Here is a 21707-nt window from a genome sequence, read left to right as displayed (position 1 = left end):
AATCAACTACAAAATAGTATTGTGATCTTCACATGCACACTGTGGCTCAACCCCACCCACAATTAGAATAAAAATTAAAATTTAAAAATAATGTACAGGTACTCTTTCTTCATAGAGTAAGTATGAAAAGATGCGAGCTTATACTACAAGGTTACTTGAGAAAATGAATTTAAGTAGATTGGAAGCTAACTGCTTGGTCTATGGGGAGATAAGAAATATTAAATATCATTATTATAGCCTTGATTATGAGCCTAGGACTGGTGGTCAGAAATAATGATCTTGTAATCCAGAAAAGTTATGTAATCACAATTCAGTATAACTGCTTTGGATGCTTGTTATATGACAAACACCATTCCAACTATTTTATGAGTGGTTTTAATGAGTTTGCAAAAATGCAGGTAGACTTTCTTCTCATTCTCATTTGAAATAATCCAGTTGTCGACATCATTACAACTATCTCTTAAGCCTAATAGTAGATATTTAAATCATCTAACAAGCTTGAGTTGACAGCAGAACTAGAGCACTTAGCAGACATTAGGCTTCTGAAGTAATTATTAAAATTAGTCTGATGTGGCCCACAGGATGGATTTGTGATGGTGAGAATGCATCTGGGGCTGTCATTAAGGGGCCATGAAATAATTCAGCTGAATAGATGTAAAGGCTTGGCCTCAGGAAGTAATAAATCAATAAGGACTCCGAGGTTCTAAGCGTGGGTGATAGAGCAATTGGGCATTAATTTTGCTCTCATGATTAGAATTAATTTTATTCCATCCTCTGTCTACTCTTGTTCTCTTTTTTTAATTAATTTTTTAAGATGATAATATAATTACAGGCAACCAAGAATGCCAAGAGCAGGAGAAGTAGTTTTCTCTAGGGGATTCACACCTAGGTTATCCTATACCAAATTATTAGCCCTGAAAACAATGTGTGTGTGTGTGTGTGTGTGTGTGTGTGTGTGTGTGTGTGTGTGTGTGTGACATTTACAGACTGAGCAGCTTGTATTTGTGTGTTGATATATACACAACCATATGTATATAACAAAATTAATGGATCAAAGGGGCCATGAACTTGAAAGAGAGCAAGGAGGGGGACATGGTGGGGAGTTTGATCAGTTTGTAAGTCAGGGATATTTAAGATTAGGCATTTTCTTTCCCCATGCCATTTCCCCCATGTTAAAATGGATCATATTATCTTTAAAAGGAAACACATGTTTTTATAAAAGCCATGGGGTATTCTTTTCCTCCAGACCTAAGATATTATTTATTAACAAATTATGTCAGAATGTTGTTGAGGCATTTTTTTCAGAATGTTCCATTTTAACCTTGATTTTGAAATCACTATAGTAACCCTTTCAACATCATGGACTACGACGGGGATTCTCACGGCATAGGTTTTCTTTGCTTTTGAAAGAACTAGAGTTAAATTCAATTGCATGGATAGAAGCTAGTCCAAAGACAAGTTCCAGTAACGATCGTGTACACACATATTGAACAAACGATCTAGTCCCTTCGCCGCAGCTCTCCCATCTGCACAGTGAGAGATGTGAGATTGCTCACCCCCTTTTGTCTTACAGTGGAATGAACCATAAAGCATATGCATGCAACTTAGAAGGGTTGCTAGCCAGAGACTTGTAGAAGGCTTGAAAAGAAACTTTCAGCTTTCTTTATACACTGTTACTAAAGCAGACTGAATACTAGCCACTGTCTGTGACTTATCAAGAGTAGATCATACTTGTGCGGATCTCCATACTGCAAACTGCCCTCCTGAGTTAATTCTAATCTTCTAAAGGATAGATAACCATGGTACCTAAAAGATTACTAGTCAAGAGACTTTGAGGAATTTGACAGACACGTTTCAGGGAACAACTCAATCAAGGAGAGGGTGTTAGGAGAAGCCCCGGGATGGGAGAACTCAAGTTTGTAGCCTGTTATAGGAAATATCACCCTGGCCAGAGGTGTTCTCAACTAGATTCCCAGTAGAGGAACTCCTTACCTCACCAGAATAGGCTACATAGGTAATACTGTGGTTACAGTATTACCCCATCATTGATTTGGAGTAAGCTGAGGACTGTGGCTTTCATGGAGAATACAGAAACCTCAGGTCATCTGAGCAGTGTGTTTTCATACAGTTTCGACCTTTGTGGCCTTTACTGAGCATGTGCCAAGGAAGTTTGGTGTGTCTCCATTCATAAATGCCCCCTTCTTCCATGTCCTCTCCTGTTACACTCCATTTCCAGCCTGAGAATATTGGAAAGCCATTTCAAGTTTTATTGTGTTATTTTCCCTGCATCTTCTGCTGTAACAAACGGTACTGATTCTCAAGTGAACAATTCTAACACTGTTTTTTTCCTTCCAGGTTCTTATTTTGTACAATAATTTTTTAAAGTGTCTAGGTTCTACCTTGATTGCGAATCATAAGACAGTAACCTGTATCAGTTAAATAATTTGGAGTTCGCTCCAAGTGGGGCTCTAATCATGGCTCTTTTACTCATTTTAGATCAATTTCAGCAAGTTATTCAACCTTTTAAGCCTCAAACTTTTGATGAGACAAAATAATGATATCTTCTTTGGTATAATGCTCCCATATTGCTCCATAGTTCTTTAGTGTATCATAAATTTTAAGTGATTTCTACTAATACAGGACTTTCCTACAGGTCCACGTGTTTTACCCCTTCCTACTCACTGCAGTTGTTTTGAATGTAGTTGTACTCTCAGGATCACATAATCTAAAGACTGCCTTTGCGTTGTTGAAGGCAGTCAGACCTTTGCTTATCTGAGAACCACTTGTGTTCCAAGTGTTTTGGTGGTGAGTGTACTTTGGTGAGACACAGTCTGTTTCCTTCAGTCCATCTCCATCCATGCTTCTGCTTCTAAAATGTTTTAGTGACCTCTTCCTCCCTTTTGATCCTGTTCAGTTTTGCCTTAGAAGAGTTATGCACATCTTTCTCAAACTAACAGATTTTCCTCTTCTTTTTTTCCTGTCAGTTTGTTCTAATGCTTGTCCCTTGATCCACATGTCTTCGGTTAGTATGGCTACTGAATCATTCATTCTTGGAAAAACATAGAACATATTCTCCCGAGAGAGAGAGAGAGAGAGAGAGAGAGAGAGAGAGAGAGAGAGGCTATTTACATAGTTCTTTCTTCATTACAGCTGACTACATCCCTTTGTTAGATATGGCTTTTCTTGAAGGAACTTGGGAGCACAAGTGTCAACCATGTCGTCTATGACTCTGTAAATACCCAGGCTACCCCAGCTCTTTGACCTGCACAGGCACTGCCCTATGCTCTTAATTTGACTTTACCTTACATACTTCTTGAGTGCTTCTACTGAGCACTGCAGAGAAGATCATACACATTTTAGAAAGCCCTAGAGATTACATTTTCTGTTTTCTGCTGCTCTCACCGAGACAGAACCACATTTCTCCAGCGTTCTTAGTTATTTCAGCCACAGCCTCTCTAGTAACCACATCTTTGTTACACTTACTCCTTTGTCTTCCGGTGTGTGACCTATTTCTTTAAAACTTCACATTTTCCAAGCAGTTTTGCTAGTTTAACTACATTTTTCTAACGTGTATACTTATGCATGTTGTCGCCTTCTTAGACTAAATTCCAAACTCACCTCATCACTTTTGTTAAACTATCTTCTCGCTACTCCTTCCTCTCGTTTGTTTCAGGTTATCTTGCCCTCCCTGGGCTAACACACCTCAACCCCCACCTTCCAAAGACTTGAGCTCTGCAACTCCAAGCTCTAAACCCTGCTTCAAAATTACTTTCCACACAATCCCCCAAATAGGGGCTGCATGACTTCTGTTCTGTATGATCTTCCCTTCTCCTGGCTTCTCAGCCCTCATCTGTCTGACTATGCTCATACCATCCAGGTTATGGGTATGTGCACCTTTCCAGGTAGAACACAAATGTCATTCTTTAGACTTTCACCCCTCCAGGCATGAGATATACTAATCCACATTCGTATTCTGTGGGATTCTATCCAATAGAACATACTACCGACTTACTAAACATCTGCTAAGGAAATAATTGAGTTTGGCAGCTTAACTTTTCTTACAAAGTGATTATGTGTTGTGAAAACATACCAGTGAAAGAATGAAGTCTATATCCTTGTCAAATAGCTAGTATGTAAGAACACAAACTGCTATGTGTGCAGATGGTTTCTGTCTTTGTCAACCATTATTGAATTAAGGTAGCCTATCTTAGCCAACAGCAGGGGGTTGTGCCAAATCCGAAGAGAGGAAGTCTTTTCTCTGGTCACATTTATGGTCTTTGAAATTATTAGGTAGTCAGATTATTACAAAATAAACCACCAAATAAATAGGAGATAAAACAAGAAAAACTACTAAATGATAGAGTTTCCAAGCTCCCTTTCGTAACATTGTTTATCATATTCTAAACAATTCTGTCAGTTACCACAGTATTTCTCCTGGCACCTGTTTTATATACTCATGATGACTTTTCCTTTCCATAAAGCTTCTCAAGTTGCTTACATGTCCAATTTGTTTTCTTGAGGCTGAAAATTTCAATCGTGAGTGAATGAATATAATTTTCCACTTTATAATTGAGGGTGGCATGATGGGTAAATATTTTGAAGATTCAGAGAAATGTTTCTCAGTACTTTCTTTAAAACAAAAAAATATGTTTTGTGATTTAGCTGTGCTGTAAGGTGTGGCCTTTGTTTTTGCTGTGCATAGTAGGTATGAAACCCACTGACTAAACATCAGTTGGTCAGCCTACCATGTAACCTGCTTACAGACTTCTATAACATAAGTATTAAAATTAGCATCCAACAAGGTCAGTTAAGTATTGAAGAGTGTAGATTGCTCCAAGCAACATCAAAATATTCAAGCCACATATTTTCTGAAATGTAATTGAGTTTTAGAATATAACACTAATGAAGAGTTCAGTGCTATTGACTTCTGAATATTGACTATATTTCTATGTTTTATTTCCAAGCACCCTGCTCTAACCCAGACAGGAAAAACAGGTCTATTCTTTATGATTACGAAGTACTCTTTTGTCATTAGTTCATGCTGAACCGATAGTTTTTATAGTCTGACAGGGGACCGAGTCATCATTACCTGGAGGGAATCAGTTAAATCATCTGAAGATGGCTTTTCTGCTCTGAAGGGAAGTTGGATCTGACTGCCTGAGAGTCTCTCACTCCCCAGGTGGCAAGGGTTAGTGTGGTTGAAGAACTGACAGATTTTACCCTCAGGGTTGGTAGACTAGATTGGAAAATACATAGAAGTAGAGCTTGTCAAAGAAATTCAGGGAGCAGAGCTCGTGCATTCTAAAGGGAATTCTTACCAGCTCCCTCGATTGAATCATAAATGCTTATGTTTTATGGACTTATACAAGTGTGCAGGAGACAAAGAGCAAGAAATAAAAATTATATATTTGATTAGAAGATGTGAAAGGGAAAATATCTGGAGGGCCATAAAATTTTGTAGTTTTTCAGCTCATTATTTGTTGAGATGACAATAATATTCTCATTTGAGGAAGAAGTTTTTTGGGGGGGGATAGAGATTTCTTTTAAAGACAGTGCTTTAAGGGTGATTGACTAATGGAGTGAGAATATTGTATTGCATCAAAGTTTCAAAATCACAGTGAACAGTTTTATTGTCAAACAGTGGAAGATAACATTTGTGTCACCGGACTCACTAGGCACAGGTTGGATGAGTGTTGCAGGGATCTTTTTAGGAAAAGGATACCCTGGGTATATGTGTTCTGGGATCATACTGAATCTTATCAGCATATGCAGTTACTGTGAAATCATAGAAATTAAAAGACACACTTTGGAGAAAGGATTTATGGCTGCATGTGCTTTCGTAAGGGTGATGGAGGGCGATACCCAGCTGCAAAGGAATGTCCACTAAAACTGGACTGTCATTTATATTTAAACATTAACTGCCTGCTAATCCTTGAGCAACTCAGTATGAACTTGTGACTCCTACAAGACTAATTTGTAGTTTGCTTACAGATTTGTGATCATCCTGACTTGCTCATTGCTTTAATTGCTTCGAATTGATCACTTCTGTACATTTTGTACTGATAATATGCTATATTCTCTTCTAATGATAACTCTCAACTCCAAGTTAGTATATTACTCCATTTATCACAACATCTATTAAACCACATATGCTTGCTTACATATCAGTGCATCTAAGTACATTCAGTTTCAAAAATAAATAGATATGACATAAAAATGAGACAACATGAAATAACATTGATGGCTCATACTATCTTACAGAACATTTTGTACCTGCTTTATGCACACACATCTGTATATACACACATATATGTGTATATATATTATTTTTAACATACATATATGTGTATATATATGTATATATATATTAGTTTTAACATATAGCCTTTATACATATATGCATACTTAAATATGCAGGTATATAAATGAATGTGTTCAAGTGTGTATATATGTCTATGTATGAGAATATATGTTTATATATACTATATATTCTGAACATAATATATATTCTATAATATAACATATATAGAGTATATTTTCACATAAATATTCACGCACACACACACACAACACATTCACACACACAAATTATTTAAGCTTAAAAATTCTCACCCAAATGACTGTTAGTAACTTTATGTTGCAGGAGAAGAAAATAAGAGGAGGCAGTGCTAATCATTTTTCCAAGTAAAAATGTTAAAAATGTGAGAGAGACACAGTTTGAACACAGAAAACCTGACTCCTTCACACTCCCTTCCTCAGTTCTGCCATAAAGTATTCCCACCTGAGTTAGGAGTTCAGTAAGCAACTGTCCTACCCTCAAATTTTGGTTTGATACAAATGTTTCTTAACCCAGGTGTGCTTAGTCACCAGGTCAGGGGCTTCTGAGTAATTGGGCTATGCTTAATTAACTTTGTCATGTACAATGTTCATGGAAGTAACAGTTACTTATGATTACAAACTGCTCCCTGTGATAATCTGTTCCAGGTATTTTCATCTTGGAGTTACAAAATAGTTACATGCCCAAAGCGTGAAATTTTCATCCCCTAAGTGAGATAACTTTTCATGGTTTTCTCCTTGAATATTTTCAAAATAGAATAGTGTGCATGAAGTGAGCTCTTCTTGATTGACAAGTGGCCCTGTTAGAATCACACTTGTTGACATTCTTTTCAAAACTTTCCCCACAGGGTGCTGCTTTAATAAGAATGCTGGCTAATTTTATGGGCCATTCAGTTTTTCAGAGGGGATTGCAAGTAAGTAACATGTTTTCTATGTCCTCTACCTTTTCCTTGCTATTACATTTATGTTAAGGATATGTCACTCTTTGGGAAATTGCTGCTCTGATGGAGAAATTTGAGATGTGTAAGGCAGGTTCTGTCCTTCAGTATGATAAAAGAAGATGTCATGGAATATTCAGTGTACTATCTGAAACTCAAACCAGTATATAATTTAGAATTGTTTAATTGGTAATTACAAACTGAACTGATTTTTACACATGTCAGACCCTGAAAATTTTACATAAGAGCTTCAGAAAACTTACTATTATTTACTGTTATTGACATGTTTAATTAATATAAAAATAAATTGTTTGTTTTACTAAAATTATATAAATGAGAATATTTGGGGCCTGCTTTTCAGTTTTGTACTATTTATGTTGTTGATTTCCTGCACAGTTGCTATTTTTCCCAATGAGAAGGAAATACATTTATTTGAAAGTAAGTGAATCATTTCAAGAGAAAGGAGACAATGCTGTGTGGTTTTTTTTTTTTTTTTTTGTTGTTGTTGTTATTTCTTAGAAACCTGTTCTTTCCTAATGATAGACAAAGAGTGGATTCTTGACCTAGGCAGGAGGGAAGGTGGGGAAGAGACTGGAGGAGTTTTGAGGGAAAACTGAAATCAGGGTATATTGTATGAGAAAATGATCTATCTTTAATAAAATGGGAAAAATCCAAAACAGACAGTTATATTTAATTCATTTAGGCTATCAAGTAAGAAACTTAAGAATGAATTTGTCGAAAACCAAATTATTAAAAATTAAGGACATATGTATTTATAGAAAACTGGAACTTTGCATCTGTTGAATCTGCTGGAGTAAATCACACTCCCAGTCAGTGTGATTGATGAATTATTTATGATGCATTCTGCTACTTAGAAGTGTCCTTTAAAGTAAATTGATGTTCACCTGAAATACAATTATGCTAAGGCAGAGAGAGCAATCAATCTTATCTGTTCTTAGTAAGCTTTTCATTTTGAAATTTAAATAAACTACAACTGGGATCAGGTCATATTTTTGTAGTATGCATTCATCTTTATGCAATATAAGCTGAAAGATAAAATACAAAGACAAGAATTAAATTTGATATGACAAACTACATATTGAATGCTAAAAAGTTAAAAAGAGCACCCCAATTTGTTGAAGAATAACTTTTCCCTATAAACTACTTTTGCAGATTAGTTTTATTAGGCATCGGAATTTTACTTTAATCAAGACTTTTCGTTGTAGATGCCCTTAGAATATCTGAGTCCATTCAACGTATTTGCTGAGGGCATGAAGGCTCCATTCTGAGCACATAGCTGAGATTTTTTTTTTTTTTTTTGGCTTCTCTTCAAGAAGTAGCCTCCATGAATATCAACTATCTGGAGGAATGCCCTTTCCTATCCCTACTGCTTTGTTTTCCCATACCATAATTATAACATGACAGTTTCAGAAAATATTTAAGTCTTCATAAGGGCAACATAAATTAAATTTGATTTCCTGGTGGCAAGCTGATATGAAATCATTTTCCCTGTAAATTTTTTTAGTGTTTGTCTCTTGCATACATTTGCTCGTCAGATTGAGTGACTATACTTAAGTTATTTCGACACAATATTCTAGCAGAATTTTTCCTCGTCCTGTCGTATTTTCTATGGAATGTAAAATATACTATTTTGAATCTATTTCATATCCTGTCCCACTGACTCAGACTCCTTAGTTTTATCTAAAATTGCTTTTTAAAAAAATCCATTAAAGTAAACTTTCACCCGATGTTAATGTGGAATTTTATGTTCCAATACTGGATTTGGTTAATTCTCGGCCGACGGACCGTGTTTGTCAACACTGCATTTCGTCTGCCTCGTGACGTCTCATTGATCATGTGGATCTGTCTCCTTCAGTACTTGGCTGGCTGCTTCCCTTCTAGTTATCACTCAGACTGATTTAGTGTATCATCAGCAGTTTGGATTAGTTTACAGGAGATCCTTCTGTCTGGGTGATAAATTATCGTCGCTCGTACATGAGGATGTATGGAGTACATTTTGGAAATGACCTCCTGAACAGACACTTCATGTCATGGTGCCGAGTGGCTGGAGAGTTCATATTAATAAGGCTGCCATTCACAAGGCTCTGGGGAGCCTTACTTTATAATGTTGTTGAAAGGGCTACTTTGGGATGTCAGCATTTACCTCTGAGGAAAATCTATTAATCTATTAATTGTTTTTACATTAACCATGAGCATTTCTGTGTTGTCAAATGAAAGTAGGAAAGTTGTTACTTTTTTTTTTTTTTTTTTTTTTTGCAAACATACTAGGGCTATATTTGCTGACTCCAGAAAAACCAAACTGCAAATGAGGTGTGCTTTCATATATTAGTCTTCCTTCTTTCCCAAATTCCTCCTTCACTCTCCTTACTTTATCCTCCCCCCACCTTGCATGCTTGAATGACACTCTCCTCTTGTACTTAAAACAGTGTTAAGGCAGCTGCTTCTTTATTTATGGCTAACAAAATGTGCGTTCAGCTGATACCTTTTGGACCTGGATGGTCTATCCTAAGCTCTGCTTAGAAACCAGGCAAACGTTATTTTCCAATGCACTGTGGATTAATTTATCTTGTAGGGTTCGAGGTCCATTTATACATTCATTTTTTAGAAAATATTTGACTAGTGATTCAACAATATTTTATATATCACACCGGGATTTATATATCTTTCATAAGTCAGGGACTCGAGAAACTTCTATTGTTCCTATTTGTTATATAACCCAGAGATAAGTTATAAGAAACCAAGGGGGAAATTCACGATTGGGTAATAACATCTAATTTCAAGGTAATTCTTGATTTTTCTATATCTTATTATTTCTGAGCACAGCGTCATGTTTAATTGCTTCCCATTTTCATGTTCTTTAAAGAAAATTGCCTTAGACCTCTCATAAATAAATTATATTCACAAATTAAAATTAGTTCAAGATTTTGCTAATATGTCAGTTTTATATTTTATGTGTAAATTGAAAGTTGAACTTGCACAATGAACCGAGTTTAAACCTCTCTGTTGTTGATTATACATACCATTCATAAATAATATATTTCGAGGCACAGCAGTGACTATATTTTTGCAAGCTCTACATATCTGCCGTTATATATAATCCATTACACAAAATGATAGCAGGCAAATTTTGTAGGAAGCTTGAGGCAATAGTTTAAGTAGGGGGAAATAATTCTCATTTCTCTTTCTAATTAACGCTGAGCCTCCTACAAGCCACGCATTCACTCTCGGCCTGTAACCTATACCCATAAAATGCAAAACTAAACTTTCCATCTTTCAGAGTTTCTAAAAATAGGACTTATTTAGGGGCAGTTGATTACTTAGGCAACTGGTATTTGATATTTTTAATTGGGCACGGCTGTTTTACTTTGACAGCAACAAAGTTTAAACTGTTTGCACAAAAGTGAGGACTTGAATTCTGTTCTTGAACTTCCGGGTAGCCTTCTGACTATTAGACTGGGTACCAGCTAATGCGCGTGACGATGCAGTTTCATCGAACCAGATGAGGGACTACTGCAGCTCTTGTAATGATGCGCCTTAGTTTTCTGGTATGAAAACCAAGTTGTGTTGTGTTGGGGATGAAGCTACATATCTATTTTACTGCAGGGATCTAGATATTTAATACTTTTCTGATTAATGCGTGGCTGTCTTCCACGGTATTTGTTAAGAACTTTTTGAAAAAAAAATGTTGATGCTTTTCATAGCATGTGTTACACTCTTTAAAGTCAGAGTCTCTAATGGTAATCCTTAAGTGTGGAAGGACTCTGTTTAAAGTTGTGATGACAGGAAGGTATCCTGGAGATTGACTGGGTGGAGACTTAACCATCCCTTCCTTGAGTGTTTAAAGGGATTCACTCAAGGGAGGGATTTACTCCTTAACAAGGGAAGCTGTTTTGACAGCAGAATTTAGACTTTTTAAAGAATTTTTATTGTAATTGAATATTTACTTGCATTTCAAATGTTATCCCCCTGAGGTCATCCAGAGCCAGCCCCACTTCCTCTTTTATTAGTTTCAGTGTATCTGGTTTTATATGGAGGTGTTTGATCCACTTGGAGTTGAACATTGTACAAGGAGATAAGAATGGGTAGATTTGCATTCTTCTACATGCTGACTGCCAGTTGAACCAGAACCATTTGTTGAAAATGCTGCCATTTTTCCACTGGATGGTTTTAGCTCCTTTGTCAAAGATCAAGTGACCATAGGTGTGTGGGTACATTTCTGGGTCTCCAAATGTATTCCATTGATCTACATGACTGTCTCTATCAACACCATGCAGTTTTGATCATCATTGCTCAAAAGCTTAAGGTTAGGGATTCCCCCAAAAGTTCTTTTATTGTTGAGAATAGTTTTTGGTATCCTTGGCTTTTTGTTATTCCAAATGAATTTGCAAATTGCTCTTTCTAACTCTATGAAGAATTGAGTTGGAATTTTGATGCGAATTGCATTTAATCTATAGATTGTGTTCTGCAACATGGCCATTTTTTCCTATATTAATACTGCCAATTCATGAGCATGGAGAACTTTCCATCTTGTGAGATCTTCAATTTCTTTCTTCAGAGACTTGAATTTCTGGTCATAGAGATCTTTCATTTGCTTGGTTAGAGTCACAAATAATGTATTTTATATTATTTGGGACTATTGCGAAGGGTGTCATTTCATGCATTTCTTTCTCAGCCTGTTTATCCTTTGAGTAGGGGAAGGATTTGTTAATTTTAAATCTAGGCACTTTGCTGAAGTTGTTTATCGTGTTTAGGAGTTTTCTGGTGGAATTTTTGAGGTCACTTAAATATACAATCTTATCATCTGCAAATAGTGACATTTTGACTTTTTCCCTTTCCAATTTGTATCCCTTTGACCTCTTTTTGTTGCTAGGACTTCAAGTACTCTATTTTATAGGTAGGGACCGAACAGGTAGCCTTGTCTAGTCCCTGATTTTATTGGGATTGCTTGAAGTTTCTCTCCATTTAGGTAAATGCTGGCTACAGGTTTGCTATATATTGCTTTTACTATATTTAGGGATGAGCCTTGAATTCCTGATATGTCCATAATTTTAACATGAAGGAAGGGGTGTTGAATTTTGTCAAATGATTTTCAGCATCTAATGAGATGATCATGTAGTTTTTTTTCTTTGAGTTTGTTTATATAGTGGATTATACTGATGGATTTCCATATCTTGAGCCATCCATGCAATGAATGAAACCTACTTGATCATGGTTAATGATTGTTTTGATGTGTTCTTGGATTTGATTTGCAAGAATTTTATTGAGTATTTTGGCATCGATATTCAAGAGGGAAATCGGTCTGAAGTTCTTTTTCTTTGTAGTGTCATCGTGTGATTTAGGTATAAGCATAATTGTACCTTTAAAGAATGAATTGGGTAGTATTCCTTCTGTTTTTACTTTGTGTGATATTTTGCAGAGTATTAGTATCATATCTTTTTTGATGGTCTGATAGAATTCTACCCTAAACTCATCTGGTTCTGGGGTATTTTTAGTTGGGAGACTTTTAATGATTGCTTTTATTTCTTTAGGTGTTATAGGGCTATTTAAATTATTTATCTGATCCTGATTTAATTTTGGTACTTGGTATCTGTCTAGAGAATTGTCCATTTCCTCAATGTTTTCCAGTTTTGTTGAGTATAGCTTTTGTAGTAGGATCTGATAAATTTTTGAATTTCATCAGTTTCTGTTATTATATTTCCCTTTTCATTTCTGCTTTTGTTAATTTTGATACTGCCTTTGTATAGTCTGGTTAGTCTGGCTAAGGATTTATCTATCTTGTTGATTTTCTCAAAGAACCAGCTCCTGGTTTTGTTGAATCTTTGTATAGTTTTTTTTTCTTTTTTCTAATTGTTTGATTTCAGCTCTGAGTTTAATTATTTCTTGCCATCTACTCCTCTTGGGTGTATTTGCTTAATTTTGTTCTCAACCTTTCAGGTGTGCTGTCAAGCTGCTAGTGTATGCTCTTTCCAGTTTCTTTTTGGAGGCACTCAGAACCATGTATTTTCCTCCTTACACTGTTTTCACTGTGTCCCATAAGTTTGGGTATGTTGTGTCTTCATTTTCATGAAATTCTAAAAAGTCTTTAATTTCTTTATTTCTTTATTGACAAGTTATCATTGTGTAGAACTTGTTCAGCTTCCATGTGTATGTGTGTTTTCTGTCTTTTTTGTTGTAATTGAGGACCAGCCTTATTCTGTGGTAATTTGATAGGATGCAAGGGATAATTTCAATATTCTTGTATCTATTGAGGCCTGTTTTGTGACTGATTATATGGTCGGTTTTGCAGAAGGTACCATGAGGTGCTGAGAAGAAGGTATATATTCTTTTGTTCTAGGATGAAATGTTCTCTAGGTACCTTTTAAATTCATTTGGTTTATAACTTCTCTAAGTTTCTCCATGTCTTTGTTTAGTTTCTGTTTCCTCGATCTGTCCATTGCTGAGCGTGGGGTGTTGAAGTCTCTCACTATTATTGTGTGAGGTGCAATGTGTGCTTTGAGCTTTAGTAAGGTTTCTTTTATGTATGTAGGTGCCCTTGCATTTGGAGCATGGATATTAATGATTGAGAGCTTGTCTTGGTGGATTTTTCCTTTGATGAATATGAAGTGTCCTTCCTTATCTTTTTTGATAACTTTTGGTTGAAAGTCGATTTTATTCAATATTAGAATGGTTACCCCATTGTTTTTTGGAACCATTTTCTTAGTTTGGTGTTTTGACTACTATGTGATGGGAGGAATTTCTTTTCTGGTTCAATCTATTTGGAGTTCTGTAGGCTTCTTGTATGTTTTTGGCCACTTCTTTCTTTAGGTTAGGGAAGTTTTCTTCTATAATTTTGTTGAAAATATTTACTGGCCATGAAGTTGGGAATCTTTGCTCTCTTCTATACCTATTATTCATACATTTGGTCTTTACATTGTGTAGTAGATTTCCTGGATGTTTTGGGTTAGGAGATTTTTGCTTTTCGTATTTTCTTTGACTATTGTGTTAGTGTTTTCTATGGTATCTTCTGCTCCTGAGATTCTCTCTTCAATCTCTTTTATTCTGTTGGTGATACTTGTGTCTATGAGTTCTGATCTCTTTTCTAGGTTCTCTATCTCCAAGGTTGTCTCTCTTTTTGATTTCTTTATTGTTTCTATTTCCATATTTAGATCCTGGATGGTTTTGTTCAATTCCTTCACCTGTTTAGTTGCATTTTCCTGCAATTCTTTAAGGGATTTCTGTGTTTCCTTTTTAAAGGCTTCTACTTGTTTACCTGTGTTCTGTTGTATTTAAGGAAGCTATTTATGTCATTCTTAAAGTCCTCTATCATCATCATGAGATGCGATTTTAAATCGAAATCTTGCTTTTCTGGTGTGTTGGGGTATCCAGTACTTGCTGTGGTTGGACAATTGAGTTGGACGATACCAAGTAGTCTTGGTTTCTGTCGCTTAGGTTCTTGCACTTGCCTCTAACCATCTGGTTATCTCTGATGTTATTTGGTCTTACTGTCTCTGACTGGTGGTTGTTTCTCCTGTGAGCCTGTGATCTTTAGAGTTAGGACTCCTGGGAGATTAGCTCTCTCTGTCAGGTTTTGGGTCCAGAAGGCTGTGTGACAGCATTAACTCTGGGCCCAGATAGAGACTAGAAGTATTTCAATTTTTAAAAATTATTTCTCACTACCATGCTAAGTAGAGTGTTTTCTTTAAGAAACTCTGGTGCAGTAGATACACAGTTTAGCTCCATAATCTCTTCTATTTGAGAAGACTTTAGTGCTCAATGATATTGAATATCCTTTCCTGTGCAGTATTGGAATATAAGTTGATTTTAATGCTTCTCGTTTTTATATTTCTCAATAATATTTTGCTCAGTTTACATACATTTTTGAGTCTCTCTTGCTCATAAAAACAAATGTATGCACAGATAACTTAGCAGAAAAACAGTGCTCACATCCTACTGTCTTGTTGATCGTGGGTACACTTTTTATTTGCCAGAGAGCTTATCATTCAATGCATAAACATTAAAATTTCCCCACAATTAGAAATGATTAAGGTGATGACATATACAAGATCATTCCATTAGTATCTACATTTTTAAACTTTGGTTTTGTAATTTAGGTTCTGTCCGATAGCCTAACACCCTATCCCACTTATGTATTATAGGATTATCTTAAAAGTAACACTATCCTGGTAATACTGTGTGTAGACAGAATTTCTGTGAAATCATCTGGAGCTCCCATGTTTCTTTGTTATTTGTTTTACTAAACCTAAATTCATTTTTCTTATTTTAAAATTTGTCTGAAAATACACTTACAAAATGCAATCTTTAAGGAGCATTGTTTGGTCCTGGAGATATTAAAATAATTAATCCACAGTACCTTTGTTTTTTGTTTTAAAACAAGACAATATTTGCCTAACAATCTGAGATTGGCAGTATTGTTCTTCTTGTTGTTATGAGTCGACATCAGAGAATTAAAAATAAAAAAAATATTGTTAAGCTTGATACAAACTCAAACCCTAAACTTCCCATCAGAGAGTGAGTCATCTTCCTGCTCAGCCAGTGAGAATAAGCCAATAACTTCTAAAATATGTTAGAATGGAGAAAGATTTCTCTTAATTAGTATTTAACTGCTCCTTTCCATAAGGTAACCTATAACAACATGTTTGGCTCCAATTATCAGGGTGGAAATTGCTTATGCAAATCAATGTAAGCAATGAGGTGTGGATAAAAGCAAAAAGGAAATATCATTATTATTGGTCTGTGCTCATAAAATTCTGATAGCCTGCAGGTAATGACAGGCTCAAAGGCACAGTGATTATCAAGAGCAACAACACTTTCAATAACGTGTTCCAGTGAAGTGTTATGTGTAAGTACGTGTTTTTGACGGTTTTATGTGAGAATTCCAAGTTGATGTTTTTGAGTATTTGCTCTCTTGCTGGTGAGGCTTCAGACACACTAAATGTTAGTAAACATCAGAACAGAGAGAGTACATCCAAGTTTATTCCCTCCCAAAGTTAGTAGGGCACATTCATCAACACGATAGCTGATGTTACATTATACTTAATGTAAAATTGCTGCAGATAGTTCACTCATATGTGTCCGTGTTCCACTGAAAATGCTTTAAAGGTCTAGATATATTTTGTAGACATAAAGGTTAATATTTGGTAATGATGTGCTGTGATCACTCAATATTATATAATATTGATACCATTGCAAGTTTTTTAGAGGTTGAGTTTGCCTTAATCACTATCAAATTTGTCAGACATTTAACTACACGCTAAAATGAATACACACATTACAGAATATGTGCAGGTATGTTTGTTAATGCACAGAATTCAAAATTTCTATATGTTATACAAAAAACAAGTCCTTTAAAAAATAAGCATCAGTTGCAACTTATATTTCTTATAGGAGTGAAATTATTTGTATTCATCAATTTCAGTTAAAAGAAGACAAATCAGTTGGCAATAAAATATACCACCAACATTCTTTCTCTCATTTCACATTTACAATAATAGTCCATAATTCATGCCCGCATGACTTCAGTAGACCTATGAGAAAAACAGCATGGGCTACCGCAGAACTGGATGAGCCACATAAGGCTCTTTTCATCCTGACTAGAAGGCCTCTTGTTCTCCTCAGCTTTCTCACCTTTCCCACTCTCTTCCACTTCTATTAACTTCCTCTCTTTGCTTCCTCTAGACATTTCCTTACCAAGCTTAGAGCCTAGGACTCCTCTTTGTGGAACTTAGGAGCTACTCTTGGAGGAAAAATATATTTACTTGGGACTCTTTTCAGAAAACTATTTATTTATTTATTTATTTATTTATTTATTTATTTATTTATGACCAGTGCTGCTATAAAAAAAACAAATGTTCTAATGTGATAGATATTTTCCAGATTTTTTTCGTATTTCCCACTCTTTATACATGTTTATCAGGTAGTTTATTATGTATGCTGTCAATTTGGAGAAATCGTTTAGAGAACATGGATAACTTCTCCCAAAATCTACATGACTTGTAAGGATCAGTATAGATTCCTATCTAAATTTTTCAGTGCACAATGTTTTTTCTTGATTGACTGAATTACATATTCTTCTCTACTGGCTGCCAGTGGCAGGGTTGGTGGGAAAAAGGGTGACTAGGGAAGACACACTCTGTGTAGGCCTGAGAGCACCAGACATCTAGAGAAGATACTATGCCTGTTCCTGTAAGCATTGGGCATCTTGATTTACACAAGGCAGTGTAACTTTTTACCTACTAAGATATGCTTTACCTATTTCTGTTGGCTTGTAGTGGTCAAAGACTTTTTTTCAGGGCATTCAGGAAAAAAAAATGCCTCCCACAAGCTTCAGTTTTACCAACAGATTCATTTTATGTCTTGGTAATATTTCAAGCCAGCAGCAAAATCAAGAGGTGCGGATGGTTTAGTACCTGGAAACACCCCCGTAGACTATTATATTTGCACTCTTTTGCTGACAGGCACAAAACCCCTTCAGGTTGTTCTGCCATGGAATACATTTGTAGCCGTAGCAATGCTGTAGCTCATAATACACCTGCTTGTAGGCATTGATGCTGTGATCTATAATTGCTACATTGGAGATATTTGGAAACCGAAGCGCGGTGAGGAGAGGGTATTGTCAGTAATTTAAGCAGGCAAACAAACAAAAACCTCTTTCAGAGCCTGGCAGGTTGTTTTGATTTAAAATACTCTGTTTCCTGCTATATTTGACAACCTCTTATGAAAAAAAAATTACTAATTTGTACAAGATTTATGTTCATTAAACAGGGCGATAGATTTTTAAAATATGTAAAACATCTTTTTTTTCCTTGAGTAAATAGTTGAATACCTATCTAGGCAACCCACTTCTGAAGGTAAATTTAGGGTAAACACACATTTAAAATTTCTGACTCCCAGTGGCTTGCAAGCAATTATACCCCACCATTGTTCCTAGATCTCCCCCAGTAGCTTTATTTTCTCAATGCCTCATTTTTTTAAAAAACTTCATGTGTATGCTTGAAACTTCTTACATGGACCACGGTTGATAATGGCATACAAAATTTAGCAGCAGAGAAATCTTTAAATCGTGATTTGTTTTTCCCTATTTTATTCTTGTCTGTTAGAACTAAGCTGCAGGAATTCTCCTTGGGCCTTTCCTTTCCTTTCCTTGTCTTTTCTCTTCTTTTCCTTTCTTTTCTTTTCTTTTCTTTTGCTTTCTTCTCTTTTCTTTCTTTCTTTTTTTTGCATGAAACTTTCACTCTCAGTTCTTTGCTATTCATGCAGTTTAGCCTCATAATTTCCAAAGATGTCTCCCAATATTAACCAACATAAATACCCCATTCTACGCATATCTTTCTTTGCTTTACTTGGTTATCTGTAACAGTTCCGGTCTGCGTTTTCTGTTTCTCTCATGGTCAAAGAATTGAATATATGGTCTGAAGTACATGGGCCAGGCTCAGATAAGACTCAAATAAGACTGCCCAGCTCTTATGTATCTTTGCTGGGATGTGAATATTTAATCACTTACGCTGTTCGTGTATCAGTTGAAAAACCACCTTAGTCTATGTACTTAAAATAGTCATGGTCATAGGATGGTGGGTGCCAGTTTTAAAGGCTCTGCTTGAGATGCTTGAGTTAAGATGAATGATTTTTAAAAGATATTTTTGTTGTCACTTTATGTGCACAGCCTTGTGGAACTTCCTGCCTTCACTCTTATCCATTTATTAATATCCAGCCTGCTTGACTGCCTCCTGCTTTTCTAAAAGCCTCTCATTCTCCATACCATCTATTTACAACACCGTCAAAACCTGGAACAGTTACAAGATGAACATCTTGTGTTCTGTATAAATTGTAAGATATAATTTCTGTGTACAATCTAGGGATCAATCACCAAAATGATGTTTAAAAGTCAATGTTTGTCGATGACATCCATTGATGTACTAGACATCATTTGGGGTTTTAAACAATACAATAAACTCTGGAAGATTTAATTAGAAACGCATCTATTTATCAAAGGTGGTCCACGATATCATTGAGAAGGACAGAAAAGCAAAACTGACTGGAAGATCATCACGAGGCTCAAAAATCTAGACACTGCCATGGTCCCACCTCAGAGTAGCCAATTCAGTTCCTGTCGTTAGTGTTGGCACTGCATGCTTAGTGACATCTCATCTCAGGGGATGGCTCCCTCTGCTTTTCATATATTACTTCTTAGGAAGCAACCACTTGGAGGCCAGGACACATGGTTATCCTTTAACTGCCAGGGGAAGCTGGAGGGAATATTTAGCATTTTGTCCTTTCCACTTCAACACGGAGAAGGCGTTCTTGCCTTCTTCCCACATTCCACATGGAATTGTTGCCCATATATAAAAATGGAGCTCAGATACTGGGAAGCCAAAAAGTAACAAATGCTCAGTAAAAATTTTTTGAGGTAAGCTTCTTCATGCGAGAAAGCAACAACATTTTAAATCTTTGCTTCAGTCTCCTTGTCAAGTGTTCAGGGAAAAAGAGTGCTTGACTTACCTGATACTCTAGAGACTGCTTTAGTGGAGAGGCCATTCTACCCCTGGCCGTCACTGAAGCTCAAACGTGAGTGTCTCCCCTTATTATAGAAATGCACACTAATGTACATATTCTATCCTAGGCTCCTGTGCTTTCTGATGAGTTACATCCAGTTTTCTTTTAATTCCTCATCCTCTTTGGGAGCCTTTTGATTTAGAAGACCTGGTTTTTCCATGTATGGAACCAGATTTATCTTACATTAATCTGTATGTAGTAACAGGACTTTGCTGAAGCACACAATGTAATTCTGAGAAGGGCACAATATTGTTGGGGTGGGATTTGAGGGGAAAACTTCATGACTCTTAGAAAGAATCCCATGAAGGGATGCTGCCTACCGGCTCTGTAGTAGGTCTGACTAGGGCGGTACTTGGGATTTTTGCTGACATTCCCCAACCTCAAAACAAGGTGAAGCTGATATAGGTAAAAGAACCCCTCAGCTCTGTGAGATCTCCACGAGGAAGGAAGGAGCTTTGCTGTTTTAAAATTCATTGTGCTTTGCACAGTTTTGCTGCTTACATCTCAAGACAGAGAAAATACCCACAGAGATTTCATTGGACCATTATCTATGTCCCCAGGAATGAGCCACTCATATGGTTAATTCTCCATCCCATCATGTTAAAGGACTTCTTAAGAGGAGAACAAGTATTCCATAATTATTTTCATGTCTTAGAAGATAAAAGTGCTTTACTTCCTGAGGTCACCCGCTTCATTCTTCCTCTTGTCAGTTTCGTCTAATTGCCTTTCATACATGAAACGTCATGAATCATGTCATGTGTTCACAGAAGAAAGTAGAAAGTTGTCTCAGATGCAATAATCCAATCTTTTGATGGCATGAAATGTAAGTCATATATTTGACAAGTATTCCCTGAAACAATGAGGTAGGTTCTCTTTTACTCTCTATAGAGGACATTTTGGGTGAGCTTAGTAGACACAAAACTAATAGACACAATTAATCACTGCATTATCAGCTTTTAACAGAGAGCCACGCTGCACATGAAGTCATGGCTCATAGGCATATATCAAGTAACTTATGTGTACCAGGATATGCACAGCATTGCTGGTTAGATAGTAGATTAGAATTCCTTGCAATTTACATGGATAATGCGGGCACTTGGACAGTAAACAAGCAATTGTAACACGATGTGGAAAATGTTATTATGTAATACAATGGATATGGATCTAACATAGATAGTTTCGAATTAAGCAAGGTACTGAATGGGAGGCAAAGGATTACTGAGAGAAATTTATCAAAAGTTAAACTGGAAGGATAAGCTGAATTTAAGTGGGCAACAGATATGACAATATACAGAACACCGCGGAAGCAGACAGTTAGAATAGATCTGCTAGTCATATTCAAGAACATCAAAGTGTCTCAGGTGAGATTTTGAGACAAGAGAGAAACAGGTTGCGCTGAAGAGGTATATGTTTGAGCTACATGATAGAGTTTGGAAAATATTTGGAGCCTACCAGTTGTTCATATGAGAATTTGACCAAAAATATTCTGGCTTCCCGAGAGAGATTAATAGTTGAAAGAGGTGGAGCAGGACCAGGGGCACTTGCATTCTTCCAAGCAGCATTCAGAGAGGGGAGTGAGCATCAAAGAAGTGAAACGGGATGGGAGGATGGGGGAAGGCATGGGGGGGGTAGGGTTCCTGGAGGGGAGACCAGGAAGTGGGACGGCATTTGAAATGTAAATAAATAAAGTAATTAATAAAAAAGAAAGTTATCCCCTGGCACATATATACATATAGGCCTAGTCTGGCCTCAGAGGGAGAAGATGCTTTTTAATCTTTGAGAGACTTGAGGGCCCAGGGAACTGGAAGCCTGGCTGTGGGAGGGCACCTCCTCGGAGGCAAGAGGGAGAAAGTATGGGATAAG

At 36.4% G+C, this 21707-nt stretch overlaps 1 protein-coding gene across 2 annotated transcripts in view; it reads left to right on the top strand.

The window, feature by feature from the left end:
- Trhde (thyrotropin-releasing hormone degrading enzyme) overlaps window positions 1–21707 on the top strand; it is a 407371-nt gene that overhangs the window by 276155 nt on the left and 109509 nt on the right. For both annotated transcript variants that reach the window (XM_039079684.2, NM_001108991.2), the window contains one exon: window positions 7185–7250. In XM_039079684.2, the coding sequence (XP_038935612.1) occupies window positions 7185–7250 (66 nt within the window). The remainder of the gene's footprint in view (window positions 1–7184; window positions 7251–21707) is intronic.

This window comes from Rattus norvegicus, chromosome 7 (assembly GCF_036323735.1).
Source record: "Rattus norvegicus strain BN/NHsdMcwi chromosome 7, GRCr8, whole genome shotgun sequence".
Lineage (NCBI taxonomy): Eukaryota > Metazoa > Chordata > Mammalia > Rodentia > Muridae > Rattus > Rattus norvegicus.
Note: the sequence above shows the minus strand (reverse complement) of the source record. Positions and strands in the feature narration are given on the sequence as shown.